At 41.4% G+C, this 16,954-nt stretch overlaps 1 protein-coding gene across 2 annotated transcripts in view; it reads left to right on the plus strand.

Annotated features, from left to right (window-relative positions):
- atp2c1 (ATPase secretory pathway Ca2+ transporting 1) overlaps positions 1-16,954 on the plus strand; it is a 113,552-nt gene that overhangs the window by 44,575 nt on the left and 52,023 nt on the right. Inside the window, exons 2-7 of one of the 2 annotated variants that reach the window (XM_055658547.1) lie at positions 241-357; positions 4,256-4,372; positions 6,929-7,018; positions 9,707-9,742; positions 11,751-11,812; positions 12,901-13,009. In XM_055658547.1, coding sequence (XP_055514522.1) covers positions 241-357; positions 4,256-4,372; positions 6,929-7,018; positions 9,707-9,742; positions 11,751-11,812; positions 12,901-13,009 — 531 coding nt within the window. The remainder of the gene's footprint in view (positions 1-240; positions 358-4,255; positions 4,373-6,928; positions 7,019-9,706; positions 9,743-11,750; positions 11,813-12,900; positions 13,010-16,954) is intronic. The other variant, XM_055658555.1, reaches the window with a different exon arrangement.

Here is a 16,954-nt window from a genome sequence, read left to right on the forward strand (position 1 = left end):
GTGGATACTTTGCTTAATTTAAAGGGAAATATTTTAAACAAATTGCTGAATATCAGGATTATTTTCATAGTTTTTCGAAAATGTTTTCAGGAGTGCAGGTAACCTAATATTAGCTATTCCTCTGTAAAACGGTTACATTTAGGTTGTGCTAAAATGAACTATGACTGTATCTGAATTTAAAATTATCGGTATAGATTATTTCAATAACTTTTTAACACCCTTTTGTATTGGGTACCTTAGATTCCGGGATCTGAGGAGGTGTACCACAGTGAAAATGAAATAATGATTCCAGTCTTGTCATCGAGGAGGGCAAGTGAACTACCTGTGGATGAGGTTGCCAGCATTTTGCAGGTATTGGTGGGTAAAGTTGAGAATTGCTTGATTTATGAACATCATTCTTGATGATGATGCCATTAATGTTTTGGGGGATATTTTCCTTCTCACTTTGTTGAGCTAAGTTTATTTAATATAATGGGAAACATTAGACATTCCATCCATTATACATTGTATGCAGCACTTCCTTCGATGTCGTCTTGATTTTGATATTTACTATGGTTGGGATTCATTAGATTTATTCTGTGCGTCCTTTAGGATTGCTTCAAATTGCAAATGTGAGGATGGCAACTTCACCAAAAAATTATGGCACAGGGTTGTTACTTTAAATTGTCCAGGCTCTGCTCAATGCTGTGATAACTCCTTTTTCTGGTAAATATTTTACTTAATTTTGAGGGAAATAATTACACTTTAACTACAATTGCTAAACTGGATATAGAGTCATACAGCATTGAAACGGGCCCTTCACCCCAACTTGCCCATGCCGAACAAGATGCCCCATCAACACTAGTCCCACCTGCCCGCATTTGCACATTTCCCTCTTAACCTTTCCTATCCATGTACCTGTCCAAGTGCCTTTTAAATATTTTTATAGTACCTGCCACAACTACCTCCTCTGGCATCTTGTTCCATATACCCACCACCGCCTGTGTGAAAGGATTGCCACTCGGGTTCCTATTAAATCTTTCCCCTCTCACCTTAAACCTATGTCCTGTGGTTCTTGATTCCCCTACTCTGTGTAAAATACTTTGTGTGGATTCACCCTATCTATTGCCCTCATGATCTTGTACACCTCTATCTCGGCCTTCTGCACTCCAATGGATAAAGTCCTAAACTGCCCAACCTCTCCCCAGATCTCAAGCTCTCAAATTTTGGCAACACCCTCGTAAATCTAATCTGCGCTCTTCCCAGTTTAACAACATTCTTCTTGTAGTAGAGTGACCAAAACTGGAAAAAAAATGCTCCAATTGCAGTGTGACCAATGTGTTGTACAACTTTAACATACATCCCAACTTCTGTACTCAATACCCTCAATACTTCTGAACGCCAATGTACCGAAAGCCTCCTTGACTCGTACCTGCACTCGTAGATCCCTCTGCTCTGCAACTATCCCCATTGCCCTGCCATTCATTGTGAAGGTCCTGCCATGGTTTAATTTCCCAAAATGTTATACCATTCACTTCTCGGCATTAAACTCCATTAACCTTTCCTCAGCCCACTTGTCCTTCTGAAGAAGATCCTGCTGTAATTTTTGATAACCTTCTTCGGTACCATCGAGAGCAGCCTACTATATGGAATATTATCAAATGCCTTGCTGTAGTCCATAATTGACAAAGCCTATAGTTTTTCCCTCATCAGCCTTTTTGATTACTTCAAAACTTCAACCAGATTCGTAAGACATGATCTCCTACATGCAGAACTACGCCGACTAATCAGCCCTCATCTATCCAAATGCACAAGTAATCCCTCAGAATTCTCTCCAGTAACTTGCCTACCACAGGTTAGGCTCACTGGTCTATCATTCCTGGCTATTTCTTGACAGCCCATCTTAACAAGAGGCTTATCATTAGCCACCCTCTAGTCTTCTGGCACCTCACCCGTATCTAATGATTCATACATCTCAACCAGAACGCCAGCTTCCCACTGTGTCTTCAGATATATCTGATCAGGCCCAGTAGATTTATGTACCTTCATGTACCTTAGGATGTCCAGCACTTCCATGACCCCAATAGGGACTGTCCTCAGGACATCTCCCTTAACTGTTCCAAATGCCCTAGTCTTCATATGTACAAACAAAGGAGAAATACTCTGACCTTGCCCATCTCCTACAGCTCCACACAGAGATGACTATTTTGGTTTCTAAGGGGCCCTATTCTCTCTCTAGTTACCCTCTTTCCCTCAATGTACTGACAAAATATCTTAGGACTTTCCATTACATTATCTGCCAGAGCTATGTCCTGCCTTTTTTTCACCTCCATATTTCCTTAAATATTCTTGGTTCCCAAAACTCCTCCAGGAATACTCTTGATCACAGCTGCCTATGCCTGTTGAATGCATCCTATATTCTGACCAGAACCTCAATTTCTATCATCATCCAAGCTTCCTTACTCCCAGGTTCCTTGCCCTGCACTCGAACAGGAACATGCATGCCTTCAACACTTGTCACCACGCTTTTAATAGCACCCCACTTTCTTGACATTCCTTTGACTGTAAATAACCTACTCCAATCAACTTGAGCAAATTCCTATCTAATACTATAAAAGTTGGCCATGCTCCAATTCTGAATTCTAACTTGCGGGCCCACCCTGTCTTTGTTTATAAATATTTTAAAGCTAATAGGACGTTGGTTGCTGTTCACAAAAAGCTCGCCCACGGTCACTTAAGGGCAGGCAGACAGAGACACAGGCAGAGACACAGGCAGAGACACAGGCAGAGACACAGGCAGAGACACAGGCAGAGACACAGGCAGAGACACAGGCAGAGACACAGGCAGAGACACAGGCAGACACAGACAGAGAGAGAGACACAGACAGAGACACAGACAGAGACACACACACACACACACACAGACACACACACAGACAGACAGACAGACACACACACACAGACAGACACACACAGACACACACACACACACACACACACACACAGAAAGCGGGTCAGCGCTGTCTGAAATCCACACGGTGCAAAGCCAAGTTGATACCCGCGATAAACAGGAAGGTTAAACATGGCTGGCACAGTGTATGGTAAATCCTTTAAAAGAGCTGGGAGGGGAGAAGGGTAGAGAGAAGGAGTGGAGCAATTTTTAAGAAGCCAGACAACATTTGTGAAGGTTAGTGGGCATTTAACATTACCGGTCCGTTTCCCTTGCTTCTGAAAACTCGTGCTTATGTTTTTTTTCCCCAATGAGCCAATTAAAATGCCTGGTTAGCAAAGGCGATTACCTACGGCTACCTCAACTACCTACAACAACATGAGGACCCCACTACCACTGCACTACGAGTTCAAAACTACCGATTTTCTCCATGCCGACCAATTTTTGCTAGCAGAAAATGTTTCAGCTTGTTGAACAATGTCCTTGACCAAACTGTAGTAACCACTATGAGGGAACTCCTCTGGACCATGAAGGAGACTTACCAGTAACCACCTACGACCATGTGTCGACCATGCTGCGAGCTTGTGGCGAGCACAAACTCTCCTAAACTCACAAATAAGGTCGCTATAGTGGGACAGGCCCTTTAGTCACTTGCTCTTCCCAATTTTTTTAAGAGCAGCTCAAATTTTGCTCTCTCCCTTCTAGGGCTCTACATATTGCCCAAGGAAATGTTCCTAAACGCATTTCACTCTAAGTCCTTGGTACTATTACAGTCCCGGTCTATATTGGGAACATTAAAATACACCATTACAACAACCCTATTAGTTTTGCAATTGCCTGTAATCTCCTGCCATATTTGTTCTTCTAATCCCTTTTGATTAATTGGGGGCCTGTAATACACTGCCCACAAGGTGATCATCCCTGTTTTTATTTTTCAGCTTCACCCATATTACCTCACTGGACCAACCATCAGTAATGTTGTCTTTGACTACTGACATTCTCCTTAATAAATCAACCTCCCCATCTGCTTTGTCTATCTCTCCTGTAGCACCTGTACCTTGGAACAAACTGCGCACATTGTAACTCGATATTTAGTCAACGATGCAAAGGGGCCTGAAAGAGAATACAAACTTGGTTTAAACATCAAATGTGGGAACTTCAAAGTTTGCAGTGAAATCAACTTGTATTTTGTTTGTATAGAAAATCATTATTTGCAATTTGTTACGGTCTACTGCGTGTTGAATTGATCACATGTCGCTACTGGTATAACAATTTCTATGATTTAAAAAAAAATGCATTTCTTGAAATGCTATTCTTTTATCACAGGGTGACCTTCATAATGGCCTAAAGAATTGTGAAATTTCTCGCCGTCGGGCGTACCATGGATGGAATGAATTTGAAATCAATGAAGATGAACCTCTTTGGAAAAAGTACATTTCTCAGGTTAGACACAGTAGATGTACCAATATAACAATAATCTGACCATGTTCAGATGACACGAACGTGTTTCATAAACACGTATTTTCTTATCTATGGAAGTGAAATCTTACATTTCCCAGGTTTTGACTGGGGAACAAAAACAGGCATTAACAGGGTGTTGATTTGTTAATTTATACTGAAATCTTAAGAGACAAGGAATGCAAGTTCTCTGTAATAACCATAAAAGTAGTGTCGTAGTTTGCTCTTGATTCGATGTTGCTCTTAATTAAAATGATGTATTTTCTTTGGCTAATTGGCTACTAACATTTCCAATGTCTTTCCATCAAGGACATCTCTGGTTCCATGATCAGCCCAAAGTGTGTATTCTTTGCAATGCCCTTTCTAGAATTTTGGTATACCATGAAATATCAAATTGGAATTGTTCTTCAGTTGTTAAAATAGCATGATAACAACTGCATGAACAATTAAACGGCTATTTGTCAAAAGTTGCAGCAGGATCTTGATCGGTTGGGCAGGTGGACTGAGGAATGGTTGATGGAATTTAATACAGTGAAATGTGAGGTGTTGCATTTTGAATAGTCTAACATGGGCAGGACCTACACAGTGAATGGTATGGGTCTGGGAAGTGTTGAGCAGAGGGATCTAGGAGTGCATAGTTCTTGAAGGTGGCATTACAGGCGGATGGGGTGGTCAGAAAGGCTTTTGGCACATTGGCCTTCATCAGTCAGAACATTGAGTATAGAAGTTGGGAGTCATGTTGCAGTTGTACAAGCTGTTGGTGATGCTGCCTTTAGAGTATTATGTTCACTTCTGAGCACCATGTTATAGGAAATATGTGATCTAGTTGGAAAGGGTGCAGAGAAGATTTATAAGGAAGTTGCCAGGCATTTAAGGTCTGTGTTATGGGGAGAGGTTCAACAGGCTGGGACTCTATTCCCTGGAGCACAGGAGGGTGAGGGATGATCTTATAATATCATGAGTGTAATAGATTGGGTAGACACAGAGAGTCTCTTGTGTAGTGTAGGGGAATCGAGGACCAGAGGCACAGATTTAAGGGGAAGGGGGAAAGATTTAATTGGAATCTGAGGGGTAACTTTTTCACACAGTGCTGGGTGTCTGTAACAAGCTGCCAGAAGAGGTAGTTGAGACGGGGACTATTGCAACATATAAGAAACAATTAGACAGTTACATGGATAGGACAGGTTTAGAGGGATATGGGCCAAATGCAGGCAGGTGGGACTAGTGTAGGTAGGACATGTTGGTTAGTGTGGGCAAGTTGGGCCAAAGGGCCTGTTTCCACACTCTCTGACTCTATGTCGGATAAAAATATATATTTGGAAGTGCACAGCTGCAGAGTCTGGAAACAACAGGAGGAATTTGTTCTATTCAAGAGTTCTGGGACCGAATAGTGTCGGGTCAGGTGGCTGCCTTCATGCCTTTGTAGGTTCTTGGAGAAAAATTAGACTGAAAATTTAGATTGTGCCATATTGACGGAGAGGTAATCATTATTAAGAGCTTACTCTCTTCGAATGAAACACCAATCATTATCCATCCAATCAGATGCACATTTTCAGTGAAGAATAAGTGAGATTTGCCAGTGCTCTGACTAATAAGTTTCCTTCAATTAGCATTGTAAAGCAAGTTATCTCATCAAAATGTTGTTTGTGGGAGTTTGCTGTGCACAGTGGACTGCTGCATTTCTCCAATACAATAATAGACTCCTGGGGTTATACAGCATGGAAATAGGCCCCTTGGCCCTACTTGCCCATGCCAACCAAGAAGCTTCATCCACGCTAATCCCACCTGATGACATTTGGTTCGTATCCTTCCAAACCTTTCCTATCTGCACCTGTCCAAATGACTTTTAAATGCAGCTCGTTCTATCCGTCCACATCCTCTGTGTGGAAAAAGTTGCCCCTCAGGTTCCTATTGAATCTTTCCCTCTCATTTTAAACTTATGCCTTCGGATTCTTGATTCCCCTATTCTGGGTAAAAGACTGTTTCTATTCCCCTCATGATTAGACTGCATCAATATTATTTTGGCTGTAAAGCACTTTGGCGCATTCTGATAAGTGTTAGAGGAATGCAGATCCCCTTTCCATTAAGAGGGGCAATTTTGTTGGAAGTTTTATATAACTGCCCACCACAGCACTCTACATTAATTATCTCTCATTTTTGGATCATTTTGTAAAGTCAAGGTCTGTTGATTAAATTAAGTTAATTGGATCATTATGATTGCTCTCCATGTTTGCCTCTCTAGAATCTAAAACTTCAATTTGTTTCACCCAATTAAACTCTCGTCTTTGGTGAGATTGAAAAAAATATTTTTACAGAAAACATTATGGTCAGTTTCAGCTTAACGTGTTTTTGCAAAAATACTTTGTACATTTCAAGCCAGGCTCATCATAACCCATATTGCAGACAGGAAGTTGAACTATGCTTCTTGTAAACATCTTATTACAGTAAGAAATTAATGTATAACTGTGAGACTGTGTTTTAGTATAAAATAGTAAAACTGTTCCATTGTTATGTTAATTTTTTTAAATAATTATTTTGCAGTTTAAAAACCCGCTTATCATTTTGCTACTGGCTTCAGCTGTTATCAGTGTTATTATGCAACAACTGGACGACGCAGTCAGCATTACAGTGGTAAGACACACATGTTCACTTCAATGTATAGATAAAGGCGCACAAATTGCTGTTTTTTTTTCCCTTTTTCCTTCTGCCCACAATATTTAATATGTAAAAGAATATGTGATTCTGGTCATTCTGTTTGTAGTTTGTTTGGTTGTTTGTTTGTTTGTCTTTTTGCACAAAGTCCGCGAGCATTGCCACTTTTCATTTCACTGCACATCTCGAATCTGAATCTGGATATGTGACGAATAAACTTGACGACTTGAAATTGGGAACCAAATATTGTAGTTAAACAATTTCCATATTTAGCTGTGAATACATGGATTCAATAAAAATTATTGATAGAACAGAATTCTTCATAGCACACATAGGTTATTTATTTATTCTGTCATTCAATTCAAGATAAGAAAATAATATAAAGATCAGAAGAAAGCAGAGGGGATCCAGATTAAATCGAGTTTATTGTCAAATGCATTACAGGCACCTAGAGGCAGACATTGCACAAAAACATAAATTTTATATAAATTATCCACCTAAATTCAACAATACGGTGAAAAGGAAAGGACTCCAAAAATCAAGACATAATGTAAAACACAAATAGAAATCAAATCCATGGTGGATTGTAGGCTTCCATTGCCATGGTCGGATTAGGATTATGGAGGCATGGGGAACTGTAAGTGTTGGAATCTTGAGCAAAACACACAGTGCTGCAGCAAGTTAGTGGGTCAGACCACGTCTGTGGAGGATATGGAAAAGTAATGTCCCAAACCTTCCATTTCCTCCACAGATATTGTCTGATTGACTGACTACCTCAGTTCCTCCAGCACTTTGTGTTTTGCCTCGGATTGTGCAGGTCGGTTCATTAACCTGATGGATGGAGAAAATAGTTGTTCCTGAATATCGTGATGCAGGACCTTGCATTTCTGTACCTTCTGTCCAATGATAGCAACGAGAAGTAAGCATGAGCTGGCTGGTGGGGCCCGAAATGATAGATACTGCCTTGTTGATGCAGCACATCGTAGATACTTGTGATGATGCGGAGAATTGTGCCGGTGGTGGATTGGGCTGAGTTGACCACTCCCACACACAGTCCGTTTGCATTCCTGTGCATTGGAATTGCCATGCTGCAACCAGTATGCTGCAGTACAACACAGCTGTTACAGTACATCTGTAAGATTTGTGAGATTTTTTGACATGCTAAATTGCTAAATTTTAAGAAAGTAGAGGCATGGTGCACCATTGTAATTACATCTATGTGCTGGGCCCAAGAAAGGTAATCTAAGGTGTTAATGCCCAGGAATTTGAAACTGCTAACTCTTGCCATTGCCGACACCAATGAAAGATGGCACGTGATCTCCCGACTTCCCTTTTCTGAAGTCTATGATTAGCTCCTTGGTTTTGTTGATGTTGAGCGAGAGAGAGAGGGTGTGGGTGTTTTGGCACCACTCAACCAAGTGTTCTATCTCTCCTCTGTACACCATCACCAACTATAATTCGGTCACAAGCGGTGCCGTTGGCGTTATCTTCTATGATGATTTGTCCTCAGTCCAGCACATAGATATAACTAGATATAAACACGAAGAAGGAACTTTCTTAAATGTATAAGGAGATTTTGTAATTTCACCGAATACTCGAGCAAATGACTGCAAATATATGAGCGTCTTTTAGCTGATAGGTCAGGTCAGGGGGAGTTCCCACCGCCGGGTACCATGTAATCCTGTGCTACCTGCTCCATGGTCAGATAGTCGGTGACTAAACCGTCTCCCCCACCTGGTTTGCCGGGTGAGGAGGGGGCTGTGGACCCCCAGCAGGAACAAAAACAAGACCTGTCAAAGGGCGGATGAGCTCCTAGTGAGCCAATGGCCATCCACACTTCAGTAGAAGTTGCGATCACTGTCGTACATAGCATTGTAAGGCACCGTAGCCGTTGATGTTTTCAATGATGATGATCTTGATGATTGTTTTAGCTGGACCACATTTGTAGGGCCTACCTTGTTTGCCTAAAAGATTCTCGAGCTGAACAACATTGAGAGGTGCAGAATGCTTGAAGGCACAGTGAGATTTGAGACATGTAAAAAATGATTGAGATTGAAGCAAATAATTTAAATAAATGTTAACAATGATTTTAAAAATGGAAAACATTATGCTAACCAAAATATTCTTTAAAAATGGAAATTACACTCTATTTAATCTCTTCATCCTGGCCTGTAATCAATGGAATCTCCATTCTTACACCATCTAATGTCACACAATTTCAGGCAGTTAATTTAATGAATATCAGTGAGGCTGGTCTCAACTGTTAGAATCTGTTGAACACAGTGGCAGAGTGAACTGACCGATTCAAATTCCGTCCAATCTGTCAGTAAATCTCGGTTTTCTGCCTTTAAGAGAAAGTGTGAGAATACCAGCTTTTTACTTTAGCAAATTGTAGACCACAGCTATTGTGAATGTGTGCCCGCAAGCATTTAGATTTTGAGAACATAGAACTTAATTTAATTAATCTTACAGATCTGACATTTCTTTTGTGATGCTATGCAATTATTTATCTAACATTATTATTTTTAAGTAAACAATTATGCAGTCATGAAAACATTTTATATTAAATGACCATTATTCAATCTCCTGTTGATTCCTAACAGAAAAATACGGATGATTATAATTATAATGCAGAATAATCACTCTTTTTCTCTTCTTCTTTGAAAGGCTATTATAATTGTGGTTACAGTGGCTTTTGTGCAGGTATGTATTTTTCTCTGTTCCTAATTTTAAAAACTAATTTATACACAGAATTGCAAATTTACACCTAGCTTAGGGCTACCAGGAAATTCTAGCAAGATTGTCAACAATTTTGAACTTGTATATTGTCAAATACTAATGATTTCAGTGATATTTCTTTTGGCTGTGTTAGGTATATTACTCAATATTTACTCTTCTGATGACATAAGAGACCATGAGGTTTTAAGTAATTCGCTGGTTTTCCGAGCTTTCCTAAGTCCAGTTCCCCCACTAATTTTCCTGACGTGACATTTTCACCCAGACAGTTGTGATTCTCTGGAATTCTCTGCCACAAAAGGCGGTGGAGGCTAATCTACTGGATGTTTTCAAGAGATAAATATAGCTCTTTGGGCTAACGGAATCAAGATATATGGGGAGAAAGCAGGACCTGGGTACTGATTTTGGATGATCAGCGATGATCATATTGAATGGCTCGAAGGCCCGAATGGCCTACTCCTGCACCTATTGTCTATTGGACAGGCTAGATGCAGGATTTTTTTTTTCCTGATGTTGGGGGAGTCCAGAACTAATGGTCACAGTTTTAAGAATAAGGGGTAGGCCATTTAGGACTGAGATGAGGTAAAACATTTTCACCCAGAGAGTTGTGAATCTGTGGAATTTCCTGCCACAGAAGACAGTGGAAGCCAATTCACTGGATGTTTTCGCGAAAGAGTTAGATTTAGCTCTTGGGGCAAAAGGAATCAAGGGATATGGGGAAAAAGCAGGAATGGGGTACTGTTTTTAGATGATCAGCCATGATCACATTGAATGGTGGTGCTGGCCTATTTTTCTATGCTTCTATGAATCAATCGCCCAGCCTACGTTTGGTCTCGTTGATGTATAAGAGTCCACATCTTGAACGACGGATAATGTAGATGAGGTTGGGGGAGGTGGAAGTGAACATCTGCCTAACCTAAAAGGACTGTTGGGGTCCTTGAACAGATCGAGGGAGGAATGAAAATGTGGCCGCACACTCACCGCTTCCCTTGTCCTTTTCCATTGTGAAGATTCGTTTGGATTTATTTTTGTCATTTGGCTTCCATTATTTAAAAACATAATCACAGCAACTTAAAAATCTATACCTTATTTAATGAGAAAGCCTCAACTCAAATTATTGCTGGTTGAAAGATACCTCCCTTTTCCTCAATCTTTGCTGAACAGTTTTCCTCAGAAAATTATATCAAAAGTTTCATCTGTAGTGTTGACTGTATCTTTCAAGAATTTTGGGCTGATACATCACCACAACAGGAAAAATATGAGTAGGATGTGGTAAAATGGGAAGGCTGTGGCCTAGCGTCTGGAGGAAGATAGGAAAACCAAACTGACACATCGTGGGCACAAACAAGACAAAGACTTTTAGTTATATAAAGATGGGCCGAACTCAGGCAGGTGGGACATGTTGGTCAGTGTAGGCAAATTGGGCTAAAGGGCCCGTTTTCACACTTTATGGCTCTGCAATATAATCAGTAAGTTTGCAAATGACAAGAAAGTAGGTGGTATCATAGAAAGCGAAGATACTTATCAAAAATTACAGCAGGATTTTGATCAGTTAGGCAAGTGGGCTGAGGAACGTTTAATGAAGTACAATGCAGATAAGTGTAAGGTGTTACACTTTGGGAAATCAAAGTACTAGTAATTAAACATGAGAAGTAAGTTTACTTAAAGTGTTCTTCTGCATCTGAATGAGTACTATAAAAAGCTTGTTAGATAATTGGTAGAAGGAAGATCTTTTTACAAGGTACAATACACAAATGACTAGTTTGTGTGAGAACTTAGAAATGGGTAGTTTGAAGTAGTTCATGGTCCATTGAGATGAAACTGGAACTGATCTGTGTGCAAATAATATCATGTTATCTTAATGAAATAATCATGTTATGCATTCTGTGCATATTTTTAAACGTGTGCTCTATTTTAAAATGATGCAAATTTTCATGAGCAAAGACATCATTGTATTTTTGCTAATATCCGACAGGAATATCGGTCAGAAAAATCACTCGAAGAGCTCAGCAAATTGGTTCCTCCAGAATGCCATTGGTATGATCTTTATTTCCCCGAGTTGTTCTTTTCTCTAGTGTTCTTTCATAACATATGCCTGACAGTGGCAAAGGTAAGCTGTATGGTGTTGTTATCGCAGGAATTGATAATTGATTCAATTTAGTGTCATATATGCCATAAGAATTTAACAATTGTTTAATGTGCTCAACAAAGGCTAATTTTTCCTGTTGCAGATTTATTTTATTGCTAGTCGGCCCTTTCAACCAATCTATTTTTTATTGCTTTTTGGTCTATTGCTAGTGGTTTCCCCACTGATAGCCACACATCCAAGATATATATCACTGCAAATTTGGAAATTATATTCTGCAGATCCATGTTCTGTGGACCAATTTTTTTTATTGGTGCCAGCATGGAAACTTGGAGAACAACACTAATTGTCATCCTAATTCATCACCCCGCCATTGCCACTACTCTTTTTCCTTCCGGTTTTCTTTGCCAGTTCCCTATCTATGCTGCCAGAAACCATTTAACTATGCTTCAGTTTTGCTAATCAGTTTTCTCCATGGGACTTGATCAAATGCTTTGATATTTTATGTGTCCCCTTTATTAGTCTTCTCTATTACCTTATCAAAAAAAAAGGTTATTGAAATATGATTCGAAGGTTAGGCATATACCACCTTTTTTTTTTTTTTTCCATCATCACTTTTTGTTTGTTTTCGATGGAGGTTTGGCTTCCTTGCTTTTTTTTTTTTTTCCCTTTTATGACCAAATCCATTCTCATTATTAGGGAGTTCCTAAACAGTTGTAGAAGCTTGCATGAATAAACAGGGCACAACATTTGATTTAACAATTTTGTTTAACTTGATACATTTCCTAGAAGGCAATAATCAAAGCAACAGGAGATGCTCTTGGGGCTCGGCTGGGGTACAATGTCGGGGTAGGAGTTACTCTTAAACTAAATCTTGGTACATCTAAAGTTGGACTGACACAGAATGGTAACAACATTCCCTACCTCTACTGAACAAGAACAAGGCTCACATAAAAACAATAACAATGTAATGTAATGAATTGGGCTTCATTTTTTTTTGTTCACTGTTTTGGCTTGAGTTTTTCTTTATTTACCCTAGTGTAAGGGAAGGAAGGGTGGAACACTTGCTTGCCCGAGAACTGGTTCCAGGCGACACTGTTTGCTTGACTGTTGGTGATAAAGTGCCTGCTGACCTGCGTTTGTTTGAGGTAATGAATGGGTCTACCAAAGTTATATTTTTGTTTTAATGTTGTAATTGCACTTTGTTCCACAATTTCTTTAAAGCGATGATAAAATTGCCATGCAAGATTTTTGAACTTTTCTTTAAAATGTCACATTGCCTTTGAACATTGATCAATTTATTCTGTTACTTGATCTCTTGCTATTACAAATCCTCAGTGATACCAATAGTTAATTTCCTACTCGACTCCTTGGAGGAAACAGTGATCTTTAATAGTTATGTTCCAACTATCAAGCAGGAGCAGTCTGGTGTTTTTTTTTAAAATTAATTATTTGAAAATAATCTGTCATGTTATTGCATTTGAAGAATGGATGCTTTTGAGTTTAAAATTCTAATATTGATTAAATAAATTTAGAGGCTTTTTGGTTCTTCAGAGGAGTTTATATTTGTAATATTAATAATGATGAATGTAAAAGTGCACTGCTTCAGATAAAATGGTCATCTGGTGAAGTTGCAACAGGATAATATAACCATATAACAATTACAGCACGGAAACAGGCCATCTCGGCCCTACAAGTCCGTGCCGAACACTTATTTTCCCCTAGTCCCATCTACCTGCACTCAGACCATAACACTCCATTCCTTTCCCATCCATATACCTGTCCAATTTATTTTTAAAGGATAAAATCGAACCTGCCTCCACCACTTCCACTGGAAGCTCATTCCACACAGCTACCAGGGTGCTGTCCTGTGCATGGCTGCCCAGCCAGCAGCTATCTGTCTTCATCTTTTTATTTTTTCTCTTTTTATTGTTTTTCTCTTTTTAGATTAGTTAAGGGGGGTGGGGGGGGGGGGGGGGGGTTTTGTTTGGGGGGGGGGGGGGGGGGTCTACACTTTTTTTTTGGGGGGAGGGGGGGGGGGGGGGGGGGGGAGGGGGAAACTGCCTTTCAGGGTCCCTACCTGGTCGGAGAGGCAGCTTTTCTCCGGGCTGCAGCTTCGACCCGTCCTCGCGGCCTACCAGCGGGCCTGGAGCGGTGTTTCCTGTCGGGGACCGCCCAGAACCTCGGCTTCGGCGGCGGCACAGCGCTGGAGCGCTATCGCGGAGCGGGCGATACCTTGCCAGGGTTGCCGCGCTGGAGCTCCGGCGAGCTGAGGATCGCTAGGGAAAACATCGCGGAGCTGCGGGACTGTGGAGCGGCCAGCTGCGGGCGGCGGCGCTGAACTTTACACCGGGAGCTTGGGATCTCTAGATGAGATCGCCAGTTGTGTAGCTCCAACCGGCGCGGCCTTGTGGGCTTCGGAAGCCGCGGCCTCCAGTGCAGAAGCGGCCGTTCCAGGGTTCCCAGGCCGCTGGGAGGACTCTCTCGACGCCGGAGCAACATCACCCGGCGAGAACGGCCAGGAACATCGGGCCTCAGTAGAGGCAACTGTGGAGGCCTCAATGGGCCCGAGTATGTGTGAACTGGGGTTGGGGACTGGACTTTGTGCCTTCCCTCATGGTGGGAGCCATTGTAGGGGGATATTCTTTGTGTTTAAGACTCTTATTGGTGTTATGTCTGTATTCTTTTTTTGTGTGCTGCAAAATGGCAAGAAGCTTTTCACTTCACTACACCTGGGTGTATGTGAATGTGACTAATAAAATAATACCTTTGATACCACTCTCTGAGTAAAGAAGTTCCCCCTCATGTTACCCCTAAACCTCTGTCCCTTAATTCTCAAGTCATGTCCTCTTGTTTGAATCTTCCCTACTCCCAATGGGAAAAGCTTATCCACGTCAACTCTGTCTATCCCTCTCATCATTTTAAAGACCTCTATCAAGTCCCCCCTTAACCTTCTGCACTCCAAAGAATAAAGACCTAACTTATTCAACCTTTCTCTGTAACTTAGTTGCTGAAACCCAGGCAACATTCTAGTAAATCTCCTCTGTACTCTCTCTATTTTGTTGACATCCTTCCTATAATTGGGCGACCAAAATTGTACACCATACTCCAGAATTGGTCTCACCAATGCCTTGTACAATTTTAACATTGCATCCCAACTTCTATACTCAATGCTCTGATTTATAAAGGCTAGCATACCAAAAGCTTTCTTTACCACCCTATCTCCATGAGATTCCATCTTCAGGGGACTATGCACAGTTATTCCTAGATCCCTCTGTTCAACTGCATTCCTCATTTCCCTACCATTTACCATGTACGTCCTATTTTGATTTGTCCTGCCAAGATGTAGCACCTCACACTTATCAGCATTAAACTCCATCTGCCATCTTTCAGCCCATTCTTCCAAATGGCCTAAATCTCTCTGTAGACTTTGGAAATCTACTTCATTATCCACAACACCACCTATCTTAGTATCATCTGCATACTTACTAATCCAATTTACCACACCTTCATCCAGATCATTGATGTACATGACAAACAACAGTGGACCCAACACAGATCCCTGAGGCACCCAACTAGTCACCTGCCTCCAACCTGACTAATCTAAAAGGTATACTCTGACACCATGTCGAGCTTCTGCTGTTGGAATAACTTAGGTCACACACACTGATTAAGATCCAAAGACTTTATTAGTGTTACAGCATAGGTAACTTCATCTTAATATGTAACTCAAGACTGAGCGAGAAAGGGCAGAGAAGCTTTCTATTAATCTAGTGGACGTAGATACACAGTATGACTCATAACATGAGTGACACTGATCTACTGTGGGTTAATGAAGGAAGTGAAAGAATGCAATAACTATGCAATGCAAAGCTGTGGGAAATGTTTAGCTTGTCAAGCAAAACCTAAGCTGACATTACAGATGGATGACCTACAGCCGAACTGCCCAGTTCTGTGACAGAAGATAAGGTCTGGTTTCTCAAGTTTTACAGTGGATCTTGTACAACATGGCACATGACCACTGGTGGCATAAAGTGCAGGGGGGGGGGGGGGGGGGGAGGAGAGGGGGGCCTCACTTGGGTACACGCCCACCCGCAACCTCACTTGGGCCCAGCGCCTGGTGGGGAGGCTGCTGCTCTATGAACTAGGTAGGTGCTGCCTCTACCCCCTCCCTCTGCCCCCCCCCCTTCCCTTTCTGCACCCCCTCCGTCTCTACCATCTCTCTATAGGGAGTGGTGAATATTGGGACCTATGGTTCATTGGTGGAGTATTGTGTTTGGCAACCAGCCCTCCACTGTGACGCTGCACGCCACCCCCCCCCCCCCCCACCCCTCAATCTCTATCCCCCCCCCCCCCCTCCCTCTTTAACCCCCTCCCTCTCCCTCTCTACCTCCCTCTCTAGCTGCATCTGCGCAGTTGGGGGCTATGCGTGAGTGGATAAGGCGGGGGAAGGCGTAAAAGGAGCAATGGAATAATATTAATATAATATCAAAGGGGGGGGTTAGTGTGTGTGTGTGATGTGAAGGCCCCCCCTGCAACCGCGCGTTGAGGGGACGGGACCCAACGAGTCCCACTTGGTCTAGTTGACTTCAAATTCTTACCAACCATCAAAGTCGGGCTAACCGGCTAAGTAGTAATAAAATGAGCAGTGGAATCTATGGGTACTATAGAAATTTGGGGAGAATAAAATAAAATTATGGTATGCAACAGTAACCTTTGACTTTGTTTTAATCATCAATGCTGTCTAGCCTGGATTAATCCATGTTTTTCTAATGCACGTTTAGTCTCTCTTCAAATTAACTTCAGTAATTTTGACATTGAAGTCAAACTAACCAGTCTGTAATTGCTCTGTTTATCCCTTCTCTTATTTAAACAATAGTCAACATTAGCAGTCCCCTGGTCCTCTGATGCCATTCACATAGCTGGGAGGATTGAAAGATGCTTAGAGTATTTGCAATTTCTTTCCATTCTGTTAACTACGAGGGAGAAATTTCATATCAAATGGAGATGTGGCATCCTCTCAGAGGAGCAAGCAGAGGTCGGATATTAAGGATTTGCCATTGCTAGGCCAATAGTTATAATGCACCTGGTTA

Source organism: Leucoraja erinacea, chromosome 2, assembly GCF_028641065.1.
Source record: "Leucoraja erinacea ecotype New England chromosome 2, Leri_hhj_1, whole genome shotgun sequence".
Lineage (NCBI taxonomy): Eukaryota > Metazoa > Chordata > Chondrichthyes > Rajiformes > Rajidae > Leucoraja > Leucoraja erinaceus.